The sequence below is a fragment of the Diabrotica virgifera genome, chromosome 9 (genome assembly GCF_917563875.1).
Source record: "Diabrotica virgifera virgifera chromosome 9, PGI_DIABVI_V3a".
In the NCBI taxonomy this organism is placed as follows: Eukaryota; Metazoa; Arthropoda; class Insecta; order Coleoptera; family Chrysomelidae; genus Diabrotica; species Diabrotica virgifera.
In genome coordinates, this window is record NC_065451.1 from 138,889,987 (window position 1) to 138,901,351 (window position 11,365).

Genomic DNA, 11,365 nt, shown 5'->3' on the forward strand with positions numbered 1-11,365 from the left:
GATTAGTTTTGAAAAGTTTCAAGACATTAAGGCTTTGAAAATATTGACTGGACATGCTACTGTGTGGTTGGGTGCTAATTCCATTTCAGAAATGTGGAGACTTCTTCCAATAATCAACCATAATATACAATCATTGAAAGATCAGCACTTTTTAGGTACCTTCCGAATAATTCAACTTGGAGTTAAAAATGTGGAAGATATAATTACTGCAGCTCTTAGTATTATGGAACCTATAAAGTTTGTTAATCCTATTACTTACGGATTAGCTTTAGAACTAATATACAAGTACCCAAATTTACTAAAGAATGAAGAAGGTGACATTCAGGGAAGATTTAAACAAAGTACACTTAATTCACAAGCCGGAAAGGGAATTCAACTTTGAAATAATAAACAAGATGCGATTTCGTCACCGTATTCAAGAAATTTCTAAAGTTATTACTCCTGTTTTAGATGTAGCTCATAGGACTAAGGTTTATAATAAAACAAACTTATAATTAATGTTTTTTATTAAAAAAATTACATTTTTAAATTAAAGCATTTTTATTTATCCAGGATTCCTGGTTCATTCCTAACCACTTGACTAGAACCTGATTCCCTCGTTTTCTTAGAACTTTTTCAATCAGGAAAACATCAGGATACTTCACTTTTTGTAGTTCTTCAGTGTAAAAGCCACCTTGAATTTCTTTTTTATTTTCATCTTCTAAAATGTAAGTAGTTGGATTGGTCAGCTTAACTTTCTTGACTTGAAATATTTCAGTAGTCCAATTTGGAGTGTAACCTCTACTAAACACCTGACGATATTTGCTAATGCGCACATAATCTCCTTTTTTAAATTTCGGTTTTTTCGGATCTAAAGTTTTTAAATGGCGGAACGCTGTGATGAGCTTGGCATTTTTATCATTTACTTTACTTGGGATAGCGTTAATAGTTGAATGATGTGTGTTGTTATATTTTTTTACAATTTCAGGCAATACATCTACCCATTTGTATGAGCCTTCCATACTAAAATGTTTATAAAGCAATGACTTAAGGGTACGAATTACTCGTTCGGCAATACTAGCTTTGAGGTTAGAGAAAGAACTGTAGTGGTTTATATCATAATTCTGCATTAGTTTTTGAAAGTCTTTATTGTAAAACTCAGTCCCATTGTCTGTTTGTAAGTTTGTCGGAGATACTTTCATTTGGGATAATATATTCGCCATAGCATCTGTGACTTCTTTGCCCGTTTTTCTTCTAATAGGCATAGTCCACACATATTTACTGAATGCGTTAATAACAACTAAAATATAACTATATCCTTTGTTTTCTTTAGCAAATGAATTCATAATAGCTAAATCTGCTTGTATAAGATCATGTAAGCCCTTAACTATAACATGTCGTCGTCGGAAATTAATTCTAGCTGGTGCGTGTAGTTCTCGAACAACCTGAGCCTTAGACATTTTTTACTAAAGGACACTGCAACAGAAGCTCAATACATATACTACTCGGTTTACCCAGCTTAAATACTATTACATCATTTTTTTCTAGCGTAATACCTGTCAATTCATGAAATTTATATGTTTTATTATTTATCTCTACTTCTCCATCAGCTGTGTAACGAGCAACACTTTCAATTTTAGCCTTGAGAGGACACTTAAATGCTGTTCCACCATTATCAAGCACACAACATTTTTTATTTAGGCTAACTTTTTTCTCCCCTCGTATACGAATTAGAGACTTCACATGGTAATCAAAAGAATCACAAATATAAAACGCAGATTGCAATTGTTGTAAAGGAGTTGAGATAATCTCATCTGAAGAGCGATTTGCAAGATAATGTTGGTTGAACTTGTTTAAAGGCATGTCTGGTAATGAACCAGAACAAAACAAAGTGCCTTTTTTTATTCAAATTTTTTTATTAATTTTATTTGGACCGTTAGCTAAAAACTCTTAAAAGGGAGTCTAAAAAATAAACCGTTAGATAAGAAAGCCCGTTACATAAGTAGGAAGTCTTAGATAAGAAATCTAAAAATAAAAAACAGGTAGATAAGGAAAAACGTTGATAAGTCGTAAATAAATAACCGTTAGATAAGGCGGAAATCTAAGATAAGAAATAGGGAAGTCCAAAAATAAATCAGTAGATAAGAAGGAAGTCCTAAATATCGAAATAAAAAATGAATTAGAAGAGATTATGAAAAGGTGGGGGAAAGACTATAAATGAAAAGAAATAAAATAGTATATGATATACCAAAGTTACTGTGTACTAAAAAAATGTGGGCAATGTATTCTGAAGATTTACCCGTAACAGATCTCGAGACTGGTATAAGAAGTATACAAGATACATTTAGAAAACTCCAATGGGACGCTGACCACGAACTAGTTTATGGAAGAGGTTCTTTTCCTGAAGAATATTGCATAAAGGAATCCAAAAGATATAGGAAAGCATGCGAGCTTTGTGACCTATTTCTAGAGAAGCAAATTGATCTTTATGGGTTTGTCACTTTGTTATACAAATTAGATCTTAGTTTCTATCTAAAAAGATTTAAAAAATACCTTCCATCTGTGCTGTATGATACCGATAATGAAGATTCTGATTATTACTCCGATGAGTCAAACAGTGATGACGATGGATCAGTAACCACAAAATGAGAAAAATAGTATTTGTTGTATTTAATAAAAAATGTAAAACATATACAGCATTTTATTGATATCTTAACCATTTTTTACCAACGGACAATGTACTGTAAATTGAACATATATTTCATCTGATGCTTTGGCTTGTACAAGGGGGAATGCAATAATATCATTTTTAGTAATACCGTTACCGTCAACCAACTCATATATAATGTTGGATGCATTCTGGTACCTTACTTTTAACATATCTGGATAACATACAATGTCTTTTACTGTTCCAGTCACAGGCATATAATAAGAAACAGTTTTATTTTCCAATACAAAGTAATTTTTGTTTACATTAAGGTCTTTTTTTCCGCGAATAGTGATTATACATACACTACGATAATCTGACGGTTGACAAATGTAAAATGGTAGGTCTAAGGGAGACGAAACAACTCCGCCCGTACTATAAGAAGCAGTAAGATAGTGTTGATTGAACTTGTTAAGCGGCATATTTGTACTGTGGGTAAATAAAAAATAAACCTGTATTTATGCAATAATTCCACCCTCTCTCAGTTCCTCGATAATTGATACAATTTCATTATTGTTGCCAGTGTTACCCGCTTGTTCAGATGCCACAAGTAACTTTAATCTCTCAACCAGTTCATTGTAATTATCAAAGTATTTGTAGTAAATTGGATTCGTAGTGAAATCCATCATAGTCATGTCTCCGCCTCGCTTAGAAGACATTCCACGAGTGATTACCCCTCTTAAAACTGAATCAGGTACTGAACCAGTTCTCGGACGTAGGCGTTCCAATATGTTGGGCTTAATTATGAAAAGCCATTTATCTTTTATATCAGCTGGAAATTTACGAACTGGTAAATCTTCTCTATTATCTCTGTGGTGTGCATTTGTTCGTTTTATTATATCAACATAATTGACTACATCAGACTTGTTATATCTAACTGGATTTTTTAAAAATAATAATTGATAAAGTCCGTCTGTACCATGGTAATCCACACCTTTTATTTCTAAATTTGAATTCTGGAATTTAATTTTCGAATCTCCTATATAATATTTTTCTTCTACAGGGTTGTGAACGACACCTAGGATGTGATCAAACTTTTTTTCGGTATCGCGCATCATTCCTTCAATATACTCTCTGGGGAGTGGTGTTGTAAAGTGCTCAAAGTAATCTTCCAATATTTGTGGAGGAAGTGTTCGATAAAACTGAGAAATCTGATCTTCCATATATTCATCATCTCCTTCCAGTGTATTGTCAGGTGACGTATTCCTGGACACAAATGTTGTCTCATTTGTTGTAAAATTAGTAGGTTCTATGCGGGTACTATCCATTAAAGGTGGTGTCATATACGTTAATTTTGTGAAATCTGATGGACTTCTTTTCAGGGGGCTTAGATTCTCAGTTATAAAAGAAGGCATGTTGTCAGATTTAAGATGAGGCAGCGATGTAGGAGAGGTTAATTTTTCAGATTTAGGAGTAACAATTTCTCGTTTAACAGCAGGTCGTGTTGCTTCTAATGCGGTAACCAATTCTTTGATGGGTTTAGTAATAGGAGCATAATTTTTTTCCAACTGTATTTGAGAACTGGTAATACCCCGTTTTAAAATTTTATATTTTTTCTTCAGTGCCTGTCTACCTTTAATGAGTTGTTTTGTCAAGTGGGGATCCATTGTGACTATTTCCATGTTAGATTACTATAAGCTTATATACTTGTCAAACCCTTTTCGATACCGACCGGATGACGATGTACAATCTTTATCAATAGTCAGAAAACCGAAATTATTTTTCCAACACTGAGCACACTTATCTCTAAATTCTTGAAACGACATATCGATATTAACATGATCGTCATATATATGTTTTAAGTTTGTCATGTCTTGCTTGAATATTATCAGTAAATTCGCATTATCTCTAATAAGTTGTTTAGGAATTGCAGAATAAGTTTGTGAGAGATAAAAACAATCTGTGGATCTGTGCCGGCCAAAACAAAAATACTGTTGAATAATTTTTTGATCACATGATGCTACATCATCAAAAATTATGATTGAATTATCCTTTATATCTTCCGGACTAATAATATCTTCAGCTTTCGTATATTCCTCATAACCTATTTCTTTCATGGGAATGATTAAATTTCGTAAGTAAATATATTTTGGTTGATGTAAACTCTTGGAATATATGTACAAATTTTCAAACCTTAATCCGTTAGGATGATCTATTAGTGATAACATTGCATTAGTTTTACCACATCCGCTTGGTCCGATAATTAACCCCCTTTTAGAATCTCCACCAAACAAAAGACCATGTTTTCCCATAACTTCTCTTAAATTAACATCATGATTTGTAATGGGAAGACGTACACTATGTTCTTTGATCTTCATTCTATTAAAGTTTCTTAGAAACTGAGAGTATAAATAGTGTGTTTCGAATATAAGTACCACAATGGTGAGGTGTAAGCAAGTGCGAACACGTCGTGGAAAAGGTTTGATCGATAGGTTAATCAACAAACTTCCATTTGAAGCACATATACCAGGATATAGATTCTGCGGGCCAGGAACGCGATTGCGAGAAAGACTGGAGCGAGGAGACAAAGGGGTCAATTCGTTAGACACCGCTTGTAAAGAACACGATATTGCATATTCTCAAAATAAAGACTTACGTGTCCGACACGAAGCAGATAAAATATTAGAAAATAAAGCGTGGGAACGAGTTGGAGATAAAGACGCTAAACTAGGAGCAAAAGTTGCTGCTTGGTTTGTAACTACTGCTATGAAAGGTAAACGTAAGCTTGGAATGGGACTTAAACCAAAAAAAGTAGGAAAAAAGAAGCGCACTATCAAGGCACCAAAAAAGGGCGGATTTTTACCCTTGTTATTACCCTTACTAGGAGCTTTGGGAGCTGTCGGGGGAGGTGCCGCTTCCATTGCGAGCGCAGTCAATAAAGCTAAAGCTGATCGTGAAGAATTAGCAGAACAACAAAGGCATAATTTAGCAATGGAAGAAGCAACGAAAAAAGGAATGGGGTTTTACTTGAGACCGTACAAAGGATATGGAATGAAGACCAGAAAGGGGAAAAGAAAATCTTCAAAACGCTCCCGATAAAGCTACTTAAGCGTGCACTGACAAACAAAAATCTTGAAAAGTATGCTAAAATATTAAAAATCCCTCACTTTCGTGGTGTTTTCATGCGTGATTCTCTACCTCAAAAAATAAGACAAAATGAATGTGGAATAGTTAATCTTGATACTGAAAACAGAAGCGGAACCCATTGGACTGCATATTCTAAAAAGAACAAGTGTATTACTTATTTTGATAGTTATGGAAATTTACCCCCACCTACTGAATTAGTTGAATACTTTAAGAGTAATGGAAACGTCTTTATACAATTTAACTACGATGCTGTTCAAAAATATAATTCATATCAGTGTGGGCACTATTGCTTAAAATTTTTATTTAGTCAATATAACTAATTAATATAATTCAGTTATCTCTTAGCCACCATGGCTAATATACATTCATATTAAGCGGAGAATCTTCAATTTTAAGTGGTGATTTTAACCCACCACTATATCTTGATGAAAATATGAACTATGAAATAGGAGTTGCCAATTTTGATACTTTTAATAGTATTTCAAATGTTGATGAAAACAATAATTTGTTTGTGTGGGGTAGTAATGATCGGTTCACAACAAGAATCTCTACAGGGGCATACGAAATAAATGACATAATAAAACTCATAGAGAAGGAAATGCTATCAGTTGGTACCACTGTTAACATAACAGCAAATACAAAAACCGAAAAAGTAACAATTAATAGCAGTGATAGGATTAATTTTAATGTTGATAATTCTATCGGAAAACTTCTAGGGTTTCCACGAATTATACTTGAACCAAATGTACCTCATACTTCTGTAAACAAAGTAAATATTTTAAAAGTTAATACAATTTGCCTAGACTGCAACATTGCAATTGGATCATTTTTAAATGGAAAACCCGTGCATATTATACACCAATTTTTTCCACAAGTTCCCAACGGGTATAAAATAGTCGAGCAACCTCTGACAATACTGTATTACCCCGTCAGCGTTAAAACCATAAACAACGTTACTGTGAAAATACTCGATCAAGCTGGAGACTTGGTAAATTTTGGCAACGAAACGATAACTGTTAGACTTCATCTTAGAAAAATTGAATGAAATGGTATGGCAATTTGATCATCCTTATAAATATAAAAATAAGACATATACTAAACAACTTAGTACAAAGCCAACCTCCAACACGATAACATCTGAAAATCGTGCATTTTTAAAATTTCTTGGTTTTCAAGTTTTAGTATAATGGATATATTAAATGTTTTGGGCCAGCCATTTAGTGACACAACTATTGAAGATTATAGATTTCAACAATACCAACCTTTTTCTACAGCTAATTTAAATTATAACGATGAAATAAGAATTTCAATTCAAGATTTGGATGCTCTAACCTTACCTTGTAATAGCTACATTTACATAGAAGGAAAAATATCTACGGATCAAAACGCATTACCTACAAAATTTAAGCTAATTAATAATGGTATTTCGTATTTGTTTAGAGAACTAAGATATGAGTTAAATGGTGTAATAATTGACGTTGTGAGAAATATTGGATTAGTTTCTACATTAAAAAATTATTTATCTTATAACGAAAACGAATCTAAATTGCTTCAAAACAGTGGATGGTTTCCTAAAAATGGTAACCTTCTTATAGATGCACATGGTAATTTTAATGTATGTATACCCTTAAAAATATGGTCTGGCGTATTTGAAGATTTTCGTAGAGTCGTTGTTAATATGAGACAAGAATTAATTCTAATACGCGAAAAAGATGATGTAGATGCAGTCATTGCAACAGATGAAACAGAAAAACCCAAAATTCAACTAAATAAGCTTTATTGGAATATACCACATATTTTACCTAATATTAGCGAACAACTACGGCTCAATAAAATAATTCGTAGTAATGTAGAACTACCTATTAAATTCAGAAGCTGGGAATTAATTGAATATCCTTCATTAAACAATTCAACAAGACATACGTGGCCTGTCAAAACATCAACAAAATTAGAAAGTCCAAGACATATCGCAATAGCTTTTCAAAATGGGCGCAAAGGAAAATTATTAAAAGATATGAGTAAATTTGATCATTGTAATTTAACAAATGTACGTGTGTTCCTAAACTCTGAAAAATTTCCGTATCATGATTTAAACTTGGATTTTGATACCAACCGCTTTGCTACATTATATGAAATGTTTGCAAATTTCCAAGAATCTTACTATCACATTCAAACTAATCAACCTATATTTAACCCCGAAGAATTCAAAGCTAATACTCCTATTGCTTATATTGATTGTTCTCGTCAGAAAGAAATTCTTCAAAGTAGCTCTGTTTCATTACGAATCGAATTTGAAACCAACACAAATGTTGGTGATACTGTATCAGCTTATTGTTTAATTTTACATGAAAAAGAATTTAATTATAATCCTCTAACTAAAATTGTAAGACAATTGTAATGCGCATGCTCCTTGACCTCTTTAATAGTTGAGTCCTACTAAAATATTGTCAGTTTACAATGTTAGATGAATACTTGCGTAGGTTAGAGCAGTGCCTTCAAAAGATAGCTAAATTAAAAGCTGATATTGTGTACTACGAAAACCAAAAACGGGTTGTTCAACAATTATCTAACTTAAAAATATGAAGCTAGTAATAGATGTTCAAGGTTTTAAAATGGAAAATAACAAATTTATTATAAAAGAATTAGCAGCATATGATGGAACCCATATAACTCACTTCTTGTTTAAACCCCCATTCCCATTAAGAATGCTTCCACCAGATTTTCATAGACAGGCTGTATGGGTGATGAATAATCGTATAATCGTATTAATTCGAATAATTGTATTAATTGGACTAACGGCTTCACACCTATTCACCAACTACAGAATATTTTGGAAAAAATAACAACTAATGCTGCTATGGTATACGTAAAAGGTTTGGAAAAAGCAAATTATATAAGGAAGTACTCAAATGCTCCAGTGTACGAGTTTGATGAGTATCCATCTCTTCAACCCATGAAATCTACATGTTATTACCACGAAAAGAACAATTGCGTATGCGCTTTATCAAATGTATTTTTTTTGTATGAGAATTTTATAATGTCTGATTAAATTTTTGTAATATATTTAGTTTATATACCTAAAATGCTATGTTCAAAATAATAGATAATAAAACACATTTAATAGTATAATAAAGTTTTTATTTCATATATAGACTTAAATCTAGGTTATTTCCAACATATAAATCATCCAACTTATCTAAATCCTCTAATTGTACATCATTTTCACATAAACCTATAGCCTCCTCAATTAATATATCTCAATCTCCCTGTAAATTTCTCCTAGTGAGAAAATGGCCTAAAGCTAAGGTGTGAACATTATCTGGTAAAATTACTCTTTTATCGTCTGATGATGATAATGATATTTTATTTTTTAATTCTGTATATATAGTGTGTGAGTGAGACGAGAAAACATACATTTTTCTATGAATTGATTTTTTATCTTTTATAACTTGAATATAATCCGATAATTGAAGCTGATGTTTGATTACATTTTTTGAAATACCTTTTGCTTTTTTCAGTAGGTTAGAATTTGATAACTTAACACAGTAAGCTTTTGCGCCCGTCCCAATAAAACTTTCAACAGGAACACCTTTGAATTCATCTTTCATTTTTCCGATAACTGATTGAGTTTTGGGAATACCGTGAATATTGTCAATTGGATAATTGGATGTATCAAAGTATGATATATTGTTCTTAATATCATTGTAAACATTATCTGTATTAATTTCTAATATAAGTGAGTCTGTGTCTGTATAACATAATGTTACGTCGTCTTTATACATTGGTTTGATGTAATCGTAAAAAAACTGATATATTACCGTTTTGGATAGATCAAGTATGCAAAAGCCTACATAAAGAGGCTTATCATACACAACTCTTAGTCGCTCCATATGAACAGCTACTAAATTTTCTTCAAAAATTGAACATGTCTTGAAATTAGGTTTATCGATATATGACTTTACGCCCCTAAGTTGCTTCATATTTTCCCAATGACTTAATAGGCGGATATCTTGTCTCTTATCTACATTCTCCATAGTCTTTCCGAAGATAGAGTTAACTAAGAGCTTAAACAAATCTCTCTCAAACTCGGTTTTGGACGAATTACGAAGATTTGTATTTAAATCAATATAAGTTTTTAACCATGGAGATTGGAAAAATTCTAACACCCTGTGTATTTTCACTAACTGTAAACCATTTTTAAGACATTGCTTTAAATTACGGTAGTGAATGATGTACTTTTTTTTATCGTAAAGATTTGGCATAAGTTTTGTGTATTGACTATTTGAAGTCTTTATCGGTTCGGGGCAAAACGGCAGGTCATTATGAATATTATGTAAGTTGGGTGGATAATCTAAATCTACTTCTAACACATATCCTTTGAACGAATCATCTGCTATTGCACAACAATCAAAATTATCACAGTTTTCTAGCCATTTGAATCCACCTGTAGGAAGATAGTTACTCATGGCAGCTCCATATAAGTTGGTTGCATCTAAGTACATAATATAAGCATTTGGTTGTAAAGGATCATAATTTGCCACAAATGGGTTATTAGCAACAACTTTTCTCTTCGAACATTGACTCACTCCGCCGCGAATCGCTTTCTTGAAAAAATGAACCATATCGATATCTGTCAAAAGCTCAAGCTCTATTTTTGTATATCTTAGCATAGCATCCCAACTTAGAGAAGGCGCTGTTAAGTAATGAGCTGGATCTAAATTGTATTGGTTTAGACAAACTTTCCTAAAATTTTCAAAGATATCTGCCAATAAAAGAACATCCGATTTTAAGTATACATCGGAATAAGAACCAAGTGTAGTACATTTAAAAATTGTCCACACTTCAGAAGCTCGTCTATAGTCTTCGTCAGAAATCGGTTCTCCTTTTAAATTATCGTAAAAGCATTCTTTACTTGGTAGCCAAGTTTCGTTTAATTTCTCAAAACTTTCTACATATGTATAAGGGAAAACACCTTTCCGTCTAATCAATCTAAATTCTTTTTCATTAGGAAAATGTTTCCTTACTTCCTTACACTGATCTGATTTTAATGTTTCAGATAATTTATCTAGAGAACTTGCCAAGAAACGGAAAGAGTCTACAAACCTCAGTTTCATATAAACATTTGGAACTTTAGGACCATTAGACTTTTCGACTAATAAATATTTAGAAAATGATATATACTTCTCTTTATTTTGTGCAATCACATCGATACGTTCTTTGTTCAAACATAGTTTTTTAATAAACAGATGACAATCGTAATTAGATAAATTATGAAAAAAAATTGGGATATAATTTTGAATTTTATAGTTTAAGTTACATACCGAGTGAGCAGCCCCTCGAAAGTTATTTTCCAAAATTAAATGATTATGATCTCGAATCTTCTCATCTCCCTCTTCAAATGATTTAGTACATATGTGACACAAAGTAGCCTTATTGAATTCATTAATTTGATTTTTTGTAAGTGGGCTCATTGGTTTAACCTGTTTAAGGTGTTTATGATACAGTTCCTGTACTACCCGTCAATCATAGGAGTAAAAACTTCTGCACAATTAGGCCCCCGATAAGAATAATATTTAGAAAATGTATCATTAA

The 11,365-nt window shown here is 32.2% G+C and overlaps 2 protein-coding genes across 2 annotated transcripts; one reads left to right on the forward strand and one right to left on the reverse strand.

The window, feature by feature from the left end:
- Positions 1-6,959: 6,959 nt before the first annotated feature.
- LOC126891445 (uncharacterized) lies at positions 6,960-8,171 on the forward strand. Its single transcript, XM_050660620.1, has one exon. The coding sequence runs from the start codon at positions 6,960-6,962 to the stop codon at positions 8,169-8,171; it is 1,212 nt and encodes a 403-aa protein (XP_050516577.1).
- Positions 8,172-9,030: 859 nt separating this feature from the next.
- On the reverse strand, positions 9,031-10,887 carry LOC126891446 (uncharacterized). Its single transcript, XM_050660621.1, has one exon. The coding sequence runs from the start codon at positions 10,885-10,887 to the stop codon at positions 9,031-9,033; it is 1,857 nt and encodes a 618-aa protein (XP_050516578.1).
- Between the last annotated feature and the right edge of the window lie 478 nt (positions 10,888-11,365).